We start from the raw sequence: 22,491 nt of genomic DNA, 5'->3' as shown, positions 1-22,491 counted from the left end.
AACAACTGACTAAAAATTAGTGATCTCATGGTTTTTTCCCCAAAAAACAATGTGTGGGTATTTCCTTATAATTGTGTGACTAGAAGCCCCTTTCTTATTATTTTCCCAAAGCAATGGGCATGGGCCCCCAGTGCTATTGACCTCATCTCTAGTAACCCCTCAGTGGCATTTGCCACTGCAGATATTGGCTTTTTTTTTTTTAGCAAGGTTTCTGATAATGTTAAGTTTAAGGAAAGCATTGGAGTCCAAAGCCTTGAACAAGAATTTAGATTTTTCTTTAGATTTTCTGGCCAAGCAGAGGTGTCCCACAATGCATCAGTCAGAGTACTACCCCCAAAACTTCTGTGGACATCCTTTTATTCTATGACATTTTCTTCTCTTTTGATGGCATTTGAAAGATCTCTTACACCTCTTTGTTATAAAAGATTCACTTGCTATCCAAATGTATAGATTTTATTAAGTTATTCAGAAAGTCTCTGTTAAAAACTTTTTAAAGAATAATAACCAAGTCTCCTGAATCCCATACTTCCTAACATAGCTGGCATAATTGGCCAGATTTATTGTCTAATAAATATGTGGATCCTTCTGGACAGCAATCTAGGGTCTAGAAGTAATTACCTTGTGATCAGATAAATCAGGTTCAATGAGATTTTTCAAAAACTCAGAGGATTATCCAAGTTAAACAAAACACAACTTTAATGTTCCAAAGCCCTCCAAATGTACATGTCTTTTGATCCAGCATTTACATTTCTGATAACTTAGCCCAAGAAAATTATTAGGGACATGTAAAATGATGCATGCACTTAGCTGTTCACTGTGCACTGGGTGTTTTAGAAAATAGTTAGAATACTAAGGATTTATGTTTAAGATGCTGAGTATCACGCTATTGAAATTATAAGCATTATCTTGCTCATTTCTTGGAACAATCCTATGTGGTATTTACTATAATTACTCCTATTTATAGATAAAGAAATGGAAGGTAAAGAGACTCAGTAACTTAATCAAGGATGTTCAGCTAGTGAAGGTCAGCTCCAGGAATCAAAACCAGGACTGATTTTTAAAACTTTGTTATTGTCCACCACAATTTACTAGAAGATTTGTGGTTATGCAATTGTTAAAGAAATCATATACTTTTACACCTGAATAAATAAATCATATACTTTTACACTTGAATGCTATGCACATATTAAAAAATACATTATCAAAATCTATATTTTGACATGAAAAGCTATATATAACATAGTGTTAGCTTAATCTTGAGCAGATAGATTATAAAACAATATGTACAATATGTTCCCATTGTTCTGTGTGAACCAGTGATTTTCTGTCTATCTATCTATCCATCCATCTATCTTTCTATCTACCTACGTATCTCGAAAGGATACACCCTGAGGTGCTAGCAATGACTATAACTAAATGTACAAGGTTATAAATGTTTGTTGTTTTCTCAATTTTCCTTGTTAATATTTTCCAGCCATTTTTTGTCATGAGCACATGTAGCTTTCATAGTAGGGAAAATAAAAGCAAATTTTCAAATTTAACATGCAATTAAAAACTCCTTGATAATAGGACTTGAGTATTGTTCACCCCAGCCCACTGCTGTATCCAGCAGAGTGCCATGGTCAAGAAACACTGAAGAGTCACCATGAGGTCTGGAAGGTGAGAAAGTGGTGCCAGAGAGGAGTCCATGCTAAAGGAGAATGAGCAGAGCTCCAGCAAATGTAGCAAATCGAACAGCAAGAACTTGCTCATTAATATTAGTGTCTTCAACTGGATTTGTTTTCTTAACATTTTTAACTTGACATAATTTCAGACTTGCAGAAATGTTGTAAGGAATGTACAAATAACTTCCAGCTACGTTTTATCCAGATTCAATGTTTGTTAAAACTTTACTACATTTCTCTTCCCACTGTATTTCAAGGAGATTTAGACACAGAGGAAGGGTGAATCTGTGTTGAGGTATTTTGTTTTCCAAATTGTCCTTAAAATGTTCCTCTGCATTAGAACTCCCCTGGCAGGAAGTCTGCTCTTGCCACCGCTAGGGCTAGAGACTCTCTTCCCTTCTTTGCCCCGCCTGCTCCCTTTGCCAAGAACCCCACTGAACAGGAAGAGGTATTTCTCGGGGATGCTACCAAGGCAGAGACTGTGAAGAAGGAAGAACGTTGCTTGGGCAAAAGGAGCATATTCTCAGGAGACGGGGCCCCTGCCTGCCACACCAAGCATTAGGCCACCAGGAAGACCCCCATCTGCAAGCCAGCCTAGCCTTCCAGGGAGAAAGAGGTGAGTCTGTCTGTCTTGGCTGCATGGACTGTTGACCAATGCCAAGACCTTCAGGGATGCCTGTCCTGTCTGTCACCTACCCCTGGTATTTGGAAGATTCAGGCTTCTGACAACTTAAGTCAGTATGGTGAAGGCTACAAACTAAGGTCCTTGGGAACAAGGGTCATTTCAAGGATAAGGGCTCTCAAAATACAGGAGAGGGTTTAATTATTAGACAGAATTTAGGAGGCCACAAATAGGGCAAGGCTGAGGCCTGGAGTAGGGAATGAGTGAAGGAGAGGCAGCATGCCAAGTTCCAAGGCTCCAATCAATACATGGTTCTTTCTGTGTTCGGGGCCCATGTTGGGTCACCTCCTGGTACCTGTCAATGTCATGCCTCTCTTCCAAGCCTGCCTTGCTTTGGGTACTCTGAGCGAGAGGCTGGGATATGTCCTAGTGAAAAGCAGCCTTGTTCCCGAATTCTGATGCTGCTGTGCTCTAATCTTCACAGGCCCCTGCAGCTCCTTCATCATGAACTGGCACATGATCATCTCTGGGCTTATTGTGGTGGTGCTTAAAGTTGTTGGAATGACCTTATTTCTACTTTATTGTGAGTATTTGAGCAACCTCTTGCCCCAGACTTCATGTTGTCTTGCTCATTGACTCTTCTCTCAGAATGCATGGTTGTGTGTAAAGGTTACGTATCCAAGTCTTTCCACCTGAGACTAACTGACCCAACCTGAGGTCAATTGGCAATGCCTTTCTCACTCCCCAGCACACACAGTGGGCCAGGCTCCTTGGTCTACCTTGGAGATATAGAACTTACCAGTCTCTGATGGCTAGAACCCCATGCAAAGCTTTTGCTAGTAGAATATTAGTTGGGTGATCTCAGCTGAAGTACTTGGCAGTGCTTGTTATCGTTGGCAAAATCTAAAAATACAGCTCCAGTTCAACCCAATGATAAGGCCATGGTAAGAGCTGAAGTATAATGTGACAGGATTTAACTGAGAAAGAAATTTCTCTCTGTATACATATAAATTAATTCATCCAAATGCCTAGTAAAAGAAGCCTCCTATGAAAGGACTTTACTGCAATCAGAAACTAGAATCTTCTCCAGACCCAGAAGCCAGTAGGGAAAATAAATGAGGAAGGAAATGTGAGTGGGAGGCGGTAGTTAGCTAAGAGGTGTCTTCCTTGTGATGCAATCTGAAGGTGCAATTCCTATCATGTCAGACAGCAGGACAGAAATATGAATAAGTGAACGTAGTCACAAAACCACATTTACGCATCTTCACTGAGTCAGAGTTCGGTATCTCCCAGTAATAGTCACAGTACCCTAGCAGCCCCTGTGCTGATACTTGTTTGTCATATTCATCGTGCAGTCACATTTGGGGCTGAGCCAACAGCTGATTTTCTTTTCAGTCCCACAGATTTTTAACAAAAGTAACGATGGTTTCACCACCACCAGGAGCTATGGAACAGGTAATCTGCATGGTGGTAAATCTTCTCCCCATCCTCCTGCTACTTCTATGCTGAATTCCTAGAGACCTTTCACACAGCCTCCTTTCCCAAGAAATTCTTTGGTACAAAGGGTCCATAAAGATCTTCTAATTAATTCCCTTTCTTTTACATATGAGAAAGCCAAGAGCAGACTGAGGGAAATTTCTGATCCTCAGTTTTTCTCCTGGATATGGGGATGATTTATATCTAATCATTGTAATAGAATGTGAAAGTGCTTAATAGTCAGTAGCTATGGGAGATAGAGAGATGAGTGGGGCATGGTTCTCCTCTCCCTATTAAACCAGCTTCCTCCTGAAGCCTTTCCCAACAACATCCTCTCACTTCCTCTTAAGACACCTATTACTACTGACATCGTTAGGAGAAAGACCATTTCTCATTTATCTTAGTATCAACAGAGGCAACCCAATACAGTGAGCTGTATGGAGAAAATACTCATAAAACATTTATTGAGTCCTTAAGTTATAATCTCAAAGTAGTTTCTGATGAAAACCAGGCTATTACATCTTAGAGTCTATAAACGGGGTACTGAAATAAAAAGTGAATGCCAATTTGTTTCATTAAGATAAACATAAGTAACTAATTTGATGTCAGAGTAAAATGGTCTTCAACCACAATGGACAAATAACTGGCACCCCAATTAGATGTTTGACAAGCCCCTGAAGCCACTGCAGCTGCCTGCTCAGACAGCCAGTGTTCCCAGGAAAATGAGGCCCCTATATGGATATCTAGAAATGAATGGACCCTTCCCTGCTTATAGAAAATCTCCCTAAAGTTCACCTGCTTCCTTGTCTGCTAATATCCCCTTGGCCCCGAAATTTTGTTCCAATTAGCTTCCATCCTTAGAGCTAATACAGCGCTGATGAGAAAAGAGTCCCAGAGTTGCCCGGGATTATGAATTTTCATATTAAATCTGGGACACCAGAAATAGAAAGAACAGCAAAGATGCTGTGCGGAGCCTGGGGGAGAAGTTCTCCAAACAGTCCTTTGGAGAAAACACTGTCAAAGGTTTATATAAGATAGGAGTGTGAGAGTTTCTCTCTGATACTAAATTCCTCCATTACTTTTCCTTTCTTCTGTTCTTTTTCTCAGGATTTGATGCCTATGGCTACATCAAAAAAAGGAGACATGAAATAGGATCTGGGTGTCGAGCATGACAAATAATGATAGTAGTTAGATGGAAGGCTCAAAGAAAGAAATTATCTGAAATGTTCTAGCTCAGAGTGGCCAAGAGCTTCTTGTCATCTCCATGATTCAGAGTCACACAGCCCATACTCTGATGTTTCTGTTTCTGTATTGTATTCATCATACCATAACCTTCAGGTTTTCTTTTCACTTCAGTCTCACAGATTTTTGGGAGCAGTTCACCAAGTCCCAACGGCTTCATTCCCACAAGGAGCTATGGAACAGGTAAAGTGCATGGTTACAACCTACTCTCCATCTGCTAGGTTCTCATGCACTGAATTCTTAGAGATTTCTCCCATTGTCTTCATTCTTATGGAATTTTTTTGCTCAAAGGGACCAAAAAGACCTTCCAGCTCATTCTCTTTGTGTATATTATTTTGGCTTTTATTTTTTAATTTTCTGAGTACATAGTAGGTATATATATATTTATGAGTTACATGATATATATTGATAAAGGCATGCAATATGTAATAATTATATCAGGGTAAATGGAGTATCCATCACCTCAAGCATTTATCTTTTGTATTACAAACAATCCAATTATACTGTTAGTTACGTTTAAATCTGCAAATAAATTGTGTTTGACTATAGTGACCCTGTTGTGCCAGCAAATACTAGATCTTATTTATTCTTTCTATTTTTTAGTACCCATTAACAAGCCCCACTTCTCCCCCATACCTCCCCACCAACTACCCTTTCCAGCCCCCGGTAACCATCCTTCTATGCTCTATCTCCATGAGTTCAATTGTTTCAAATTTTAGCTCCTGAAAGTAAGTGAAAACATGTGAAGTTTGTCTTTCTCTGCCTGGCTTATTTCATGTAACATAATGACCTCTAGTTCCATTCATGTTGCTGCAAATGACAGGATCTGACTTTTTTATGGATGACCAGTACTCCATTGTGTATATGTACCACATTTCTTTATCCATTCATCTGTTGATGGACGCTTAGTTTGTTTCCAAATCTTGGCTATTGTGAATAGTGTTGCGATAAAAACAGGAGTGCAGATGTCTCTTCAATATACTGATTTCCTCTCTTATGGGCCTATACTTAGGAGTGTAATTGCTGGGCCATGTGGTAGCTCTATTTACTGTTTTTTGAGGAACTTCCAAACTCTTCTCCATAGTTGTACTAGTTTACATTCCCACCAACAATGTATGAGGGTTCTCTTTTCTCCAAATCCTTTCCAGCATTGGTATTGCCTGCCTTTTGGATAAAAGCCATTTTAACTGGGTTAAGATGATACCTCACGGTAGTTTTGATTTGAAATTCTATAATGAGGAATGGTGTTGAGCACCTTTTTATATTTCTATTTGCTATTTGTACAACTTCTTTAGAGAAATGTCTATTCAGATCTTTTGCCCATTTTTAACTAGATTATTAGATTTTTTTTCCTATACAGTTGTTTGGGCTCCTTATATATTCTGGTTATTAATACCTTGTCAAATGGGTGGTTTTCAAACATTTTCTTCCATTCTGTGGATTGTCTCTTCACTTTGTTGATTGTTTCCTTTGCTGGGCAGAAGCTTTTTGAAGTTGATATGATCTCATTTATCTATTTTTCCTTTGGTTGCCTGTGCTTGTGGGATATTACTCAAGAAATCTTTGCTCACTTCAATGTCCTACAGTTTCCCCAAAGCTTTCTTGTATTTTCATAGCTTGAGATTTTAGATTTCAGTCTTTAATCCATTTTGATTTGGTTTTTGTATATGTCAGGAGATAAGGGTCTCCTTTCATTCTTCTGCATATGAATATCCAGTTTCCCAGAACCATTTTTTGAAGGCACTGTCCCTTCCTCAATGCATGTTCGTGGTACCATTGTCAACAATGAGTTCACTATAGATGTAGGGAATTATTTATGGGTTCTCTCTTCTGTTCTGGTCTATATGTCTGTTGTTATGCCAGTACCATGGCATAACTAAAGCTCTGTAGTATAATTTGAAATCAGGTAATGTGATTCCTCCAGTTTTGTTATTTTTTTGCTTAGGATAGCTTTGGACAGTCTGGGTCTTCTGTGGTTCAATGTACATTTTAGGATAATTTTTTCTATTTTTGTGAATAATATCATTGGGTTATTGACAAAGATTGCATTAAATCTGTAGATTGCTTTGAGTAGAGTGGACATTTTAACAATATTGATTCTTCCAATCCACGAACATGGAATATTTTTCTATTTTTTGGTGTCCTTCTCAATTTCTTTTGTCCGTGTTTTATAGTTTTCATTGTATAGATCTTTCACTTCTTTGGCTAAATTAATTCCTAGATATTTTATTTTATTTGTAGCTATTATAAATGGGATTAGTCTCTTAATTTCTTTTCAGAGTGTTCACTGTTGGCATACAGAAATGCTACTAATTTTTGTCTGTTGATTTTGTATCCTGGAGCTTTACTGAATTTGTTTATCAGTTCTAATAGTTTTTTGGTGGAATCTTTAGGCTTTTACAAATATAAGGTCATATCATCTGCAAACAAGGATAATTTGACTTCATCCTTTCCAATTTGGATGCCCTTTATTTCTTTCTCTTGTCTGACTGCTCTAGCTAAGCCTTCCAGCACTATGTTGATAAAGAGTGATGAAAGCGTGTGTAGCCTTGCCATATTCCAGATCTTACAGGACAGGCTTTCATTTTTTCCCCATTCAATATATGCTGGCTGTAGGTCTGTAATATATGGCTTTTATTTTGTTGAGGGATGTTCCTTCAATACCCTGTTTTTTGAGAGTTTTAATCATGAAGGGTTGTTGACTTTTATCAAATAATTTATCAGCATCAATTGAAATGATCATATGGTTTTTGTTCTTCATTCTGTTAATATAATGTATTACATTGATTAATTTGCATATGTTGAACCATCCTTGCATTCCTGGGATAAATCTCACTTGGTCGTGATGAATGATCTTTTTAATACGTTGTTGAATTCAGCTTGCTAGTATTTTGTTGAGGTATTTTGCATCAATATTGATTGGTATATTTGCCTGTAGTTTTATTTTTTGATGTGTCTTAGTCTGGTTTTGGTATCAGGGTAATGTAGGCTTCATAGAATAAATTTTGAAGTATTCCCTCTTTCTCTATTTTTCAGAACAGTTTGAGTAGGATTGGTATTAGTTCTTCTTTAAATACTTGGCAGAATTCAGCAGTGAAGCCATTGGATCCTGGGCTTTTCTTTATTGGGAGAGTTGTTATCATGGCTTTCATCTCATTACTTGTTATTAATCTATTCAGGTTTTGGATTTCTTTGTGGTTTAATCTTGGTAGGTTGTATGTGTCTAGGAATTTGCCCATTTCTTCTAGATTTTCCAATTTATTGGCATATAGTTGCTCATAGTAGTCACTAACGATTTTTGAATTTCTGTGCCATCCATTGTAATGTCTCCTTTTTCATCTCTGATTTTATTAATTTGGGTCATCTCCTTCTCCTTTTTTTTTTTTTTTTTTGGTCTGGCTAAAGGTTTATTGATTTTGTGTATCTTTTCAAAAAGCCGACTTTTGTTGCATAGAGGTTTTGTATTGTTTTCTTCATTTCAATTTATTTCTGCTTTGATCTTTATTATTTCTTTTGTTCTACTAATTTTGGGTTTAATTTGTGCTTGCTTTTTTAGTTCTTTAAGATTTGTCATCAGGTTTTTGGTTTGAAGTTTTTCTTTTTTCTTGTTTTTTTTTTTATGCAGGCACTTATAGGTATAAACTTCCATCTTAATATCCTACAGATTTCGGTATGTTGTGTTTTCATTATCATTTCTTTCAAGAAGTTTTTCAATTTCTTTATTAATTTCGTTATTGACTGATTGGTCATCCAGGAGCATATTGTTTAATTTCCATGTATTTGTGCAGTTTCCAAACTTCCTCTTTTTACTGACTTCTATTTAATTCCATTGTGGTCAGAGAAGATGCTTAATATTATTTCAATTTTTTGAATGTTTTAAGGCTTGTTTTGTTACCTAACATATGGTCTATCCTTGAGAATGATCCATATGCTGAAGAAAAGAATGGGTATCTGTAGCTGATGAATAGAATGTTCTATAAGTATCTATTATGTTCATTTGGTCTATAGCATAGATTAAGTCCAATGTTACTTTGTTGATTTTCCATCTGAAAGATCGGTCCAATGCTGAAAGCGGAGTGTTAAACTCTCCAGGTATTATTGTATTGGAGGCTATCTATTTCTTTAGCTCTAATAATATTTGCCTTACATATCTGGGTGTGCCAATATTGGATGCATATATATTTATAATTGTTACATTCTCTTGCTGAATTGACCCCTTTATCATTATACAGTGACCTTCTTTGTGTCTTCTTACAGTTTTTGTCTCAAGATCTATTTTGTCTGATATAAGTATACCTACTGTTGCTCCTTTTTGGTTTCTGTTGGGATGGAATATCTCTTTTTATCCCTTCATTTTTAGTCTGTATGTGTCTTTATAGGTGGAGTGGAGTGTGTTTCTCCACATAGGTCATTAGGTCTTGCTTTTTCATCCATTCAGCCACTCTATTTACTTTGATTGGAAAGTTTAATCCATTTACATTCAATATTATTATTAAGTAAGCACTTACTTCTGCCATTTTGTTATTTGTTTTCTGGTTGTTTTTTTGGTCTTCTCTTTCCTCTTTCTTTCCTTCCTGTCTTCCTTTTAATGAAGGTGATTTTCTCTGGTGGTATGATTTAATTTCCCGCTTTTTGTTTTTTATATATCTACTGTATATTTTTTGATTCAAGGTTACTATGAGGCTTGCAAATACTATCTTATAGCCCATTATTGTAAGCTGATAACAACTTAACTCTGCTTGCATTAACAAACAAGTAAGCAAAAAAAGAAAAGAAAAACTCTAAATTTTAACTTTGTCTCCCACTTTTTAACTTTTTGTTGTTTCTATTTATAACTTTGTTTTTACTGTCTATGTCTTGAAAAGTTGTTGTAGTTATCATTTTTATTGGTTCATCTTTTGGTCTTTCTACTTAAGAGTACTTTACATACCACAGTTACACTGTTGTGATATTGTGTTTTTCCATGTACCTACTATAATCAGTGAATTTTGTATATTCAGATGATTTCTTATTGCTCATTAATGTCCTTTACTTTCAGATTAAAGAGCTATTTTTAGCACTTCTTATAGGACTGATGTGCTGTTGATTAAATCCCTCAGCATTTATTTGTCTGGGAAAGTCTTTATTTCCCCTTCATGTTTGAAGGATATTTTCATCAGATATGCTATTCTAAGGAAAGGGTTTTTTCCTTCAGCAACTTAAATATGCCATGCCACTCTCTCCTGGCCTATAAGATTTCCACTTGGGGCACATCCCAAGCCCAGTAACACTGTGGGTCTGCTACCAGACATATTGGAGCTCCATTGTACATTATTTGCTTCTTTTCTTTTGCTGCTTTTAGGATCCTTTCATTATCCTTGAACTTTGGGAGTTTGATTATTAAGTGCCTTAAGATAGTCTTCTTTGGGTTAAATCTACTTGGTGTTCTATAACCTTCTTGTACTTGGATATTGATATCCTTCTCTAGGTTTGGGAAGTTCTCTGTTATTATCCCTTGGAATAAACTTTCTACCCCTATCTATTGCTCTACTTCCTCTTTAAGGCCAGTAACTCTTACATTTGCCCTTTTGAGGCTATTTTTTAGACCTTACAAGTGTGCTTCATTGTTTCTTATTCTTTTTTCTTTTGTCTCCTCTGACTTCTGTGACCCCTCTGATTCTGTTATTAATATACTCTGATGCATTCCTCAGTATGTGAATTTCATTTTTTAACTCCAGAATTTCTGCTTGATCCTTCTTAATTATTTCTATCTCTTAGTTTATCTGATAGAATTCTGAATTTCTTCTCTGTGTTATCTTGAATTTCTTTGAGTTTCATCAACACAGGTATTTTGGATTCTCTGTCTAAAAGGTCACATATTTCTGTTTCTCCAGGATTGGTCCCTGGTGTCTTATTTACCTCAACTCGTGAGGTCATGTTTTCCTGAATGGTCTTGATACTTGTGGATGTTCATCAGTGTCTGGGCATAGAAGATTTAGGTATTTATTGTAGTCTTCACGGTCTGGGTTTATACCCATCCCTCTTGGGAAGGCTTTCCAGGTATTCAAAAGGACTTGGGAGTTGTGACCTAAGCTCTATCTGCATGGGGGACATCCCAAGCCCAGTAATGCTGTGGGTCTTGCAGACTCGTAGAGGTACCCACCTGGTTGGTCTTGGATAAGATCTGAAAGATTTATCTGGATTACCAGGCAGAGACTCTTATTATTTTTCCTTACTTTCTCCCAAACAGAATCTCTTTCTCTGCACTGAGCCGCCCAGACCTGGGAGTAGGGTGACACAAGCATCCCTGTGACCACCACCACTGGGACTGCATTGGGTCAAACCTGAAACCAGCACAGCACTGAGTCTCACTCAAGGCCCACTGTAACCACTACCTGGCTACTGCTTATGTTTTGTCAATGTCCTAGGGCTCTATAATCAGCATATGGTGAAGCCAGCCAAGCCTGTGACCTCCCTTTCAGGGCAGTGAGTTCCACCAGGCCCTAAATAGGTCCAGAGATGCTGTCTTAGAACCAGGGACTGGAGTCAAAAACCTTATAAATCTAGCTGGTGTTCTGTCCTCCTGTGGCTCAGCTGAAACTCGAATCATGAGACATAGTTCTTTCCACTCTTCCCTCCCCTTTCCACAGGCAGAGGAGCTTCACCCTATGACCACTACCATCACAGGCCCACAAGGTCACTGCCAGACTACCACTGATTTTTGTTTACGGCACAAGAGCTCTTTGGTCAGCTTGTCACGAATGCTGCCAGGCCTGGAACCTACCCTTTATGCCTGTGGGCTCCTATCTGGCTCAGGGCAGGTCCAGAAATGCTATCCAAGAGTCAAGGCCTAGAATCTTAGACCCCAAGAGCTGACCTTTACTTCTCTGTGGCCAGTCTGTTACATAAGGTGCAAGACAAAGCCCCCTTTACTTTTCCCTCTTCTTTTCTCAAGCAAAAGAATGTGCTGGGTTTCATCTGAAGCCCATGACATCTCAGTCTCACCCAAGGCCCATAACATACTACCTAGGTATTGCTGCTTGTTATTCAGGGCCCCAGAATTCTTTCATTAGCAGGTAAGGGATCCTGTCAGGACTGTGTACTTATCTTCAAAACAGAGGATTCACTTTTGGCCCAGGGTATGTCTAGGTGTGTCTATAAATGTCTTTCAGGAACTAGGGTTTGGAATGGGGACCTCACGACTCTGACTAGTGCCCTATTCTACTGTGGCTTGCATCCAAGATGCAAGACAAAGTACTCTTTACTCTTCCCTCTCCTCTCCTCAAGTAGAAAGAAAAGGTCTCTTCTGGAGCTGCAAGTTGTGCTGCTTGGGGTTGGGAGAGCAATGGCACAAGCATTCCCTTGGCCACCCTGGCTGGTATCTCAGTAGGTGCCCCCTAATTCCACTGGCTCAAAGCCCAGCTCAGCACAAGGACTTGCCTAGGGGTTGCAGTCCTTGTGGCCTAGACTACCTTTCAAGTTTATTTAGGGCCCCAAAGCAATTCAGCTCACAGTGGCGAGGCTTGCCAGAACTCAGGTTTCAACCACTGGGATGGGTTATTCCTCTCCAGCTAGCGCTCATCTAAATCCTTCCTCCATGGGTGGGTATCAGCTGAGTTTAGTCCGTTTTGCCCTCCACTGTGACAGGGCAGCACTGAGTCCAGTGTAAAGTCTCACAATCCCTGCACACTCCCTCTCCCATGCACATAGACTTTACCATGCCATGCTGTCACTGCAGCAGGGATACGGTGGGGGTGGTGTCAGCAATTCAAGACTATCTTTCCTACCCTCTGCAGTGCCTCTTTCAGCTATCCAGGTACTGAGTGTTCATCTGATTTTTTGTTCTCATGTATGTATATGTGCTTTTTTGTGTGTAGATAGTTGTCAAAGTTGGTGCTCGTGTAGGGGGATGACTAATGGAAACTTTATTCAGCCACTGCACTCTTCTCCTTATTCTCCTTATATTATTGTCAAGGAACCAGACTAGACTGGGTGGAATTTCTTCCTGGATAGAGAATAATTTTTACCAATATAATTGTTAAAACAAAACAAAAATATGTATCACTGTTTCATGACTTAGTTCCAGGATTTATAACCCAAACCAGTAAACTCATACTCTCCTTTCTTGGACCTCTTCAGTCTGCCCCAAAGACTGGGAATTTTATCAAGAAAGATGTTTTTTCTTATCCACTTCTGAATCATCTTGGAATGAAAGCAGGGACTTTTGCAAAGGAAAAGGATCCACATTGGCAATTGTCAACACGCCAGAGAAACTGGTGAGGACACTGGAATGGTACAGTAAAGCCACACACTCCACACAGCCCCAGTGGGTGGGATGGGGTGGAAACCTGGGGGAGTGGGGATGGGATGGAATGAGGAACGGAGAGGTGGCTGGCTGAAAAACTGAAGCTATTTGCTCTGGACTGGAGGTTAGGAGACTCTTCTTAGTAGCAGTGAAGCAGCATGTTTTTCAGTTTCATTTACCCACAGAAATTCGCACCTTGTGGTCTTTTCTACAGGGCACTGTAATTAGCTGATGTCCTGGGGATGGGCCAAATATTTAAAGTGAAGCAAATGACCAAATGAGATGATGTGTATAAAAGTTGTTTAACAACTAAAAGAATACCTTATAGATATTATGTCAATGTACCATCCCAGTCTGCATAGTAAACAAGGAAGACATGAATTGACAAAATTAGTAACGTGAAAAAGTAAGGACCAGGTCATAGAACTGAATTTGCAGTTGATGATCATGATAATAATCATGAGGATGTATCGTTATCCACATTTTATAAATGGCAACTAGGGCACAGAAAAGTAATTTGCCCGAGGTCAAATAACAGAACATGGAATTGAATTCAGATCTCTCTGACTCCAAAACCCATACTATAATCTGTGCTACATACACTATACTCTTGCTTCTCTCGCTTCTATCCCTTTATTCCTCCTCTAAAAAGTCCTCCTGTGATTTAGAAGAATTTGTAAGAAGATCTCCTTTCTGAATCTTGGTAATAGATGACCAAGGGATCTGGATGATACAAACTCTCTAGGGCTAAGTACCCAGGTAGCAAGGGAAAATGTCTGAAGGTAGAAAAACAGGAGCAAGACAGGGGAATGAAAAGAGGAAAGGAGGGAAGGCAACGGGAAGAAGCAAGTGTGACAAGTCTGCCACACCCATTAAGTTTTGTGGATCCCAATTTGCTTGACCAAAGCACATCCATGCACCTTTTCCTTGGTGATGAAAAAGGTCATCACCACTAGCCTGGCCAACATGGTGAAACCATGTCTCTACTAAAAATTAGCCAGGTGAGTTGGTGCATGCCTGAAATCCCAGCTACTTAAGTGGCTGAGGCACAAGAATTGCTTGAATCCAGGAGGTGGAGGCTGCAGTGAGCCATGACTGTGTCACTACACACCAGCCTGGGCAACAGAGCAAGCCTCTGTCTCAAAAAACAAACAAAAAAAAAAAAAAAACAGAAAAAAAAAGAAAAAGACAGAGGTCACCATGCCAATGGTTTGCTGGTGACTCTCAAGTCTGTATCTCCAGCTCATCCTTCTCCTCCCAACAAGTATACCAAATTCCACTTTGATGTTTCAAGAGTCCCACAAACTCACTATGTTCAAAACTGAGTCAATTATATTTGACCCCTCTACTCTTCCTGTTGCATTCCAAATACTGGTGAGTACTCATGTCACCCAAGATTGAAGGCTTAAGAGTTTTCTGGGACTTTACCTTCTCTTTTCCTCCTCAATTATTTGTTAAACAAGTCCTTTTCTCTCTATGCCGACAACAAATAGTTCAGTTCTCATCTGGATTTCTTCAGAATTCCTCTAATCCATCTCCTTGCCTCCAGTTTTGCACTCTTTCTAGCTATCCTCCTCAGAACTGACATCATAATACCTCTAAGCCTCTAAACCGTACCATTTTCCAAATTAAAGTGGGTTAAACGCCAGTTCTCTGAGCATGGCATATGTCAGCTTCATGACCTCGCCGAATGTCACACTCAGGGTCAGGTTCCAGCCCATGCTAAGGTCCTAGGGGAGTGGGTGGCTGGCAGATAGCTGAAAGAACACTCGGGGGCCATATGCAGGTGAGATGTAGTTTTATTCAGCAGCGCTTTCATCAGCAGCTTTCTCATACTCTCTGTCTGTCTATCTATCTCAGCTGCTTGTTCCAGCCGCTCCCATGCACAGCTGCGCAGCCGGCTCTCCCTTAGCTTTCAGGGTCAGCAGCTTAATTCTTTCTCCCTCTGGGCATGAATGCATGCTGAGCCATGTCCTGGCTGCCCTCTATCAGTCTGCAAGATGGACAGCCTTGGCTCTCTCTCTCTTTCTCTGGGCACCAGAGCCTGTACCATGGCAAGACACGTTGAGCCGAGCCAAGCTGCATGCACAGCATTGGCAGGTCAATTATACCTTTTTCAAACAACAGTGGCTCTGAGCTAAACATAAGCTTACGCAAATAGGTTATATAACAAGTATATATATATATGCGTGCTCCCTAAACTCGCTGAGTCACTTTGGCCTGGATGTCCACCTCAGCCTATTCCTTGACCAAAGCACATCCATGTACCTTACATCATATCAGACCTTGCACAGTGCCGCCTCTGCCTTTGCTCCAGCCTTGTCTCTCAAACCACCTCCCTGCCACCTCTGCACTAACTACGCTGAGCATCTTGTAGTTCCTCAAGTGCTCCAGGCTGCTTCCCCACCTGCCTGTAATCCATGCTCTCTTCCACGAAGTCCATACTCTCCCCGACAGTTCGTCTGACAAACTTAGCTATCTCCTAAAATTAATCTCAGGTATCACCTTATCTATCATTCTAGAAAAACTTCAGATCTATGTAGAATGATGGCTTCCTCCTTTCTGCCTCTTCCAGATCCAGTACATAATTTCCTAGTACTACACCTGAGATACCTCATTATGCTAGTTAAGTTGATTGTCTTCCCTCATTAAACCTGTGGTTCTTCAAACATGATGGTACCACTGACTTTTTTTAAATGGTGATAAAACCTATGTACCCCTTCCCAGAAACATTACATAAGCAAAATATTTTTCGTAACATTCCAGTGGTTTCATAGTTTTCCTGGGAAACCATCCATGGCTTCCAGCATGAGAGTTCAGCATTAAGGATTCTGGTTTTACACCATGGGTCAGAAAACTTTTTTTAAAAAGGGTCAGATAATATACATTTTAAGCTTTTCAGGGCCTTGGTCTCTGCTGTTGTAACTTGAAAGCAGCCGTAGATAATGTTTAAACAATGGGCATGGGTGCATTCCAATTAAACATTTACCAAAACAGGATGAAGTCTGGATTTGGCCCACTGGCTGTAGTTTGCCAACCCTCTTGATCATAATTTCTTTGAAGAGAAATATATTTGTTTCCATATCCTCAGCCTAATACAATGCATGGCATATAATAGACACTCGAGAGATGTTTGGTAAATGAGAACATTCAGTAATTAATTAAAAAGTAATGAAATAAGATATTTCAGAAAAGGAGAACATTGAAAAGCAAGAAACTAGGGAAATAACCATGGGGATGGAAAGAATAAGACTTGGATACCCACTGATTATGGGAGGTATGTGACAAGTATAGGAAACACTTCCGGCTGAAATGATTTGTAACTTACCAATTAATTACAGAACAAAGATGTCTAGGACTAGTGTCAAATCATCAAATATTCGACAAGCACTTGCTTATTTCTTCTTGGATTACACTTTTAAAGGCAATACACTTTTAAATCTCACCGTTTTCCTTTCCTAAGTACTCAATATATAGAAACGCATTTTGCTGGCACTTGATTCCGCCTCACTCAGCATACAAAATTTCTGGCAACAAAAACAATCCTATATCCATATGCTAAGAAGCATGACATATTTTTTTAAATGACCCTGTTTTAGATTGTACAGTACCCCTTCCCCTTCATTCTCAGTGTGGTCCCTGGACAGAAACATCAGTATCACCTGGGCATTTTGTAGAAAAGTAAATTATTGGTTCCCTTCACTAGACCTACTTAACCAGGAGCCCAGCAGTCTGTGTTTTAAGAAGACCTCAGGCTTTCCAGATTCCCTGTGAATCTTGACAATGACTTCTTTAGGGTTAGTGGTGAGTCCCAGCTATAGCCGATCTCAGAGTTCCCTACCAGCCTTCCTTATTCCCAGGATCAGATATAATCATGGGCACATTGGCTCAAAAGAGGCATCATTAAAAGACTCACTGTTGCAATTTTTTTTTTTAATTTCTAGAAGTTTCTTCAGGACATAACTGATGCTGAGAAGTATTTTATTGGCTTAATTTACCATCGTGAAGAGAAAAGGTGGCGCTGGATCAACAACTCTGTGTTCAATGGCAAGTATGTGAACATCCCACAGTTTCCTGGGGATCTTCGTTTGCTTCAAAGACCAAACCTGAGATTGGTGGGTTCACCCTGGAATAGCTCAAACGCTGACACTTGACTCTGTTCCGCTCTTCTCCTTTCTTCCAACCCATCTATTCCCTGAGACACAGTTTAATAAACATTTTCTTATGAAAGAGATCAAACTTTCATAAGGAGAGAGAAGAGTATTCATATAGCAAATTATTTTATTCAAATCAAGATCCAAACAAATCCACCTACATAGCATTCGTTTGATGTATCTTGTAGCTCTCTATAGATGCTAGTTTCTATAGCACTGAGCATTTCTGACTGATCAAAAAAGCTTAGTATCTTGACTTCAAACAGACTAGATATGAGTCTAGACTGGATGCTAGCCATCTCTAGGAGACAGGGTTTCAGTTTTATGGAGGCAACCCAGTTGGTATAGAGATGAGATCTATTTCTATAACACTAGCATTTCTGACTGATCAAAAGGGCTTCGTCTTTTAACCCACAGATCACCTTTTATTACAAGGTACCTAAAAGTTTCCCCAGATGTGCCTTCTTTATCTAAAGAAAGGTTATTATAAGCAACTTGTCTATGTCTTAAAGCTATGAACTTCTGACCCCCAAGAGCTATCTCCTGTGAATTGTTCCACGGAGATTAGGATTGGTGAGGACACCAATAATTATCCCAGTGTTTATACGACAGTAGTGATTCAGACAGAGGTCAAGTCAGTCCCCCAGCCTGTAACTGGGCTTCCCTACAGAGAGGAGGAAATTGATATTTATTCAGTGTCTTCTAATGCCAGTGCTATGCTAAACACTTTGCATATGTTGTTTCCTGAAATATTCCCCATGATGCTACATGAAAAGCTTTTATCATTCCCCATTTCACAGACAGTTGAACTGAGGACAAGAAAAGCTTAGAAATGTGTTAAATATCATAAAGCTAGTCCAAAACACATGACATTTCTCTGAAACCAGAGTCTTTTCAGTCAGACTCAAACAGACTGAATGACAGAAAAAGCGGTGGAAGAGCCAACAAATACCTCCTCCAAGTTTTTCTGAAGCCACTATGGTCTGGAAAGGGATGCACAACCTCTCTCCTTTTCCTTCCTGTCCTCCTGCTGTGAACACGCATACTGTCCTAAACAGTACTTTTGGAAGAAGAGACAGCCCATGAGATGCTTCTAACCGAACGCCAGAGTGAGTTAGTTAGTCCACGACTGAATCCACGCAAGCTCACAGGAGAGGTGACAGGAAAGGGTCGGTTTAGAGCTGCATTTGCAGAGCTGGATTAGGAGAGGGATCTGAGCTAAAAAGGAGGCTGCCCAAATGGAGACGTGTGTGGGCCCAGTAGTCTGCTGCCCCTCCAGGCAAAACTCCTGCAAGACTCTCACTCTGGAATCAGGAAGAGGCTGGGCTAAAATGATGGGCCATCACCATGCTTTGTTTTTTTTGTTTGTTTGTTTTGTTTTGTTTTCTCATTTAGTGTTACCAATCAGAATCAGAATTTCAACTGTGCGACCATTGGCCTAACAAAGACATTTGATGCTGCATCATGTGATACCAGCTACCGCAGGATCTGTGAGAAGAATGCCAAATGATCACAGTTCCCTGTGACAAGAACTATACTTGCAACTCTTTTTGAATCCATACAGGTCATCTGGCCAATGATTCTTTTACTTACCTATCTGTCTACCAGTAGCGGTCCTTGCCCATTTGAGAAACTGAGCTTCTTTCTTCTGCACTGAGGGACTGGATGCTAGCCATCTCCAGGAGACAGGATCAGTTTTATGGAAACAACTCAGTTGGTATAGAGATGAGGTCTGCTTCTGTAGTACTGAACATTTCTGCCTGATCAAAAAGCCCTAGTCTGTGGACAGGGTTTGTTTTATTTTAGCCTCAGAGTACATACCATACTACTAGGGAGTAACTGTAGAGTGAGCAATTATAAACATTATTTAGGGATTACCATGGTGGAAGAGGGATAAACATAGCTCCTGTGACTTCATCTCTGTTCTGAAGGGAACCCCATTCACATACCCCTCCTAACTCCACAAGCTGGGGTAGCAGAGGCTCTCCTCAGTCTGAACGAAGGCTGGGCCTTGGGGAGGGCTCCTAGGGCTGAGCTTGGAGCAGTGGAGACAGCAGCATTGTTTATGGGAATGGAGAGAGGTCTGGGCAGGATAGGAACCTTCTTGGAGACCCCTTTGAAGAAAACCAGACAGCCAAGGGAACCAAACACACTAGATTGCTGTTCTTCAGCAAAGCCCTGAAGAGACACTTGAGCTAAAAATTCCCTTGTCATATTTCTGAAACTCCATTATAATATATGTAACTCGTTTGTAACCAAAATTTAGGTAAGCAGGCTTCCTTTGCTCTGAAGGTTTTGAGTACCTGGCTGTATTTGTTGAGTATATTTTAAAAATTTTGGATAGTCTCTTAGGCAACAATAATCACAATATATTCGTCCCTTCAGTTCTGGAGAAAGCCTGATACCAGGCACAGCCTACTCACCCCAAGGAGCCTGGCACTGGTTGGCATCACATTGATCTAGAACTGGTCCAGCTGACGAAGCAGTAGAAAAAGAGAAGGGCTGCTCAGGGAAACATTGGCTGGGGGCAAGGAATAAGCACATAGTAGAAAGGGAACATCAGGGTCAAATGGAAATCACCTGAGACAGGAAACAGGGCATTCATTTGGCCACAGTGGAAGAAAGGCAAAAAAGAGGAAGAGAAGTCTTAGAGTACCCTGGCTGTTCTCTACACTCACAAGACATCAGCTATATACCCTGCTCGGTGCATGAGAAAGAGAAAAGAGATGCCTTGTGTGTTTTGAGTAAGAATAATTAAACCATAAGGAAGACCATGTATAAAAATGATGGAAATAATAGTCACCTAAGTACAGTGCATACCATTTTGTGTCTAATAACAATGTACCACAGTAATGACTGTACATATCATTATATGTATACCAAACAAGATTGTTGTAAATCATATTTTTTATTACAACACTAGGTTCTGTTTCTTCATTCCTAGGTTTCATCATTTTGGGCTCCTTAGCATGGCCACTTACAATTTTTAAAAATGAGATAACACATCAGGTGTCAGAACTTGCTTGAAGGGAATTACCAGAAGTAATTTGTGTTTGAGATGGGGTGGAAATTGGAATTATATTAGTAGCCAGTGGAGATACAAGTTCTCCGACTGTGTTGGGAAAGAATAAGTGCTACCGTTGAGAAGGGAAGAAAGGCTGAGTCTAGGTGGAGAAAAAAATCAATAGAACTCTAGCCAAAAGCAAGCTCCAGAACTCAGACAACAGAAAGGAAATCCTAATCCTTCTGTTTTGAGAAGAGAGAACTATAGTTGCTTCACTTCCTATTTCATGACAGAATAACTGCAAACTTTTAAGATGAGGAAATGTAGACATCTAGTGATTTCTTTAGGAGACAGTTTAAATTTCCCCCAAGATTAGGAGACACTTCTGTGCAGGTTCTAAAAGGAGCCCAATGGCCTGGGGTGGGAGTGGGGAGTAGATAGGGAATATGTGGGCTTTGGTTTAAGTTCATCATTGGGAGAGTTCCTGGATCCCTGCAAGCTTAGATAAATGTGATCTTTATTAGATAGAAGTGGCATGCTTTAAAAAAAAAAAAAAGGCAATGAAAATTTAGCAAACCATTGAATTTGAGTTTTGACTTTGCTTCTAATATGCTGTGTGAATCAGTACTGATTTCTTACCCTTTCTTGGTCTTGATTTCCTTACTGATAAAATGGGGTAGTAATACCTATCTCAAAAAATTCTTGCACATATTAAATAAAATTCCTCTATGTATCTCCATGGCATTAGACATTAGGAGAAGCATTTTGTGGAGGATTTGAAGTTGAGATCTTCAGCCAAGAAGTAGCTTTTCAACTTGCTAGAAGCTTAATGTAGGCAAGCCACTTAATTTTTCAGAACTTGTTTACTCGTTTATAATATGGGAATAAAAATTTGTCCAAGTCAGAGAAGGGTGCCTTAAAAATGTTGTGGCCAAGCCACATGAGATCAAAGGCTCACTTTTCATGACTTCAAATGTGGGCCCCGCCTAGGTCAGCCAACCCCCATCCAACCCTTAGACTCACGAACAAATCCACCTGAGATCAGCAGAGCCACCCTAGATCAGCTGAAACTCTAAGCATGAAAATAAGAGCTTATCACTGTATACCACTGGAGTTTTCTGGTTATTTCTCGTATAGCAAAATCTAACTGATGCAATCTCCATGTGGCCTTCATCCTTCTCCCTTTATTGTCCTTTCATGTATTGTTCATCCAGCAACCAGGATGATCTTGTTAAAACATTAAATAGATTCTGTCACTCTTCTTCAGCCCCCTGTGATGGTTTTTGAATGTGCTTCTGGAAAGAGCAAACATCTTTAAAAGGCTCACTGTGGCGATTCCTCAGGGATCTAGAACTAGAAATACCATTTGACCCAGCCATCCCATTACTGGGTATATACCCAAAGGACTATAAATCATGCTGCTATAAAGACACATGCACACGTATGTTTATTGTGGCACTATTCACAATAGCAAAGACTTGGAACCAACCCAAATGTTCATCAGTGATAGATTGGATTAAGAAAATATGGCACATATACACCATGGAATACTATGCAGCCATCAAAAAGGATGAGTTCATGTCCTTTGTAGGGACATGGATGAAGCTGGAAACCATCATTCTTAGCAAACTATCGCAAAGACAAAAAACCAAACACCACATGTTCTCACTCACAGGTGGGAATTGAACAATGAGAACACTTGGACACCAGGCGGGGAACATCACACACCAGGGTCTGTCGTGGGGTGTGGGGAGGGGGGAGGGATAGCATTAGGAGAAATACCTAATATAAATGATGAGTTAATGGGTGCAGTACACCAACATGGCACATGTATACATATGTAACAAACCTGCACGTTGTGCACATGTACCCTAGAACTTAAGGTATAATAAAAGAAAAAAATAGTAAAATAATGTTATCTTTTTGCATACCTGGAAAAAAAAAAAAAGGCTCACAAGTCTCTACATGGTCTGCATTCCAGTTACCACTCTGACTGCAATTGCTTTCTCCTTTGCACACTCCATTTCAGCATCTTTGCTATGCCT

The 22,491-nt window shown here is 39.8% G+C and overlaps 1 protein-coding gene across 3 annotated transcripts; it reads left to right on the top strand.

Annotated features, from left to right (window-relative positions):
- The first annotated feature begins 2,109 nt into the window (after positions 1 to 2,109).
- Positions 2,110 to 21,707, top strand: CLEC5A (C-type lectin domain containing 5A). 3 transcript variants are annotated; one of them, XM_003270832.2, is made up of 7 exons: positions 2,110 to 2,280; positions 2,771 to 2,869; positions 3,682 to 3,741; positions 5,119 to 5,187; positions 13,123 to 13,259; positions 17,233 to 17,339; positions 18,838 to 21,707. In XM_003270832.2, the coding sequence occupies exons 2-7, from the start codon at positions 2,791 to 2,793 to the stop codon at positions 18,950 to 18,952; spliced, it is 567 nt and encodes a 188-aa protein (XP_003270880.1). In that variant the 5' UTR covers positions 2,110 to 2,280; positions 2,771 to 2,790; the 3' UTR covers positions 18,953 to 21,707. The 3 variants fall into 3 exon arrangements, with proteins under 3 accessions (XP_003270880.1, XP_003270881.1, XP_012367598.1); XM_012512144.1 differs by having other exon boundaries at positions 2,176 to 2,280; positions 17,236 to 17,339; positions 18,838 to 19,189; XM_003270833.3 differs by lacking the exon at positions 5,119 to 5,187 and having other exon boundaries at positions 2,119 to 2,280.
- The last annotated feature ends 784 nt before the right edge of the window (positions 21,708 to 22,491 follow it).

This window comes from Nomascus leucogenys, chromosome 13, assembly GCF_006542625.1.
Source record: "Nomascus leucogenys isolate Asia chromosome 13, Asia_NLE_v1, whole genome shotgun sequence".
Lineage (NCBI taxonomy): Eukaryota > Metazoa > Chordata > Mammalia > Primates > Hylobatidae > Nomascus > Nomascus leucogenys.
The sequence above is the reverse complement of the archived record's forward strand: the minus strand, read 5'-3'. Positions and strand labels throughout refer to the sequence as shown.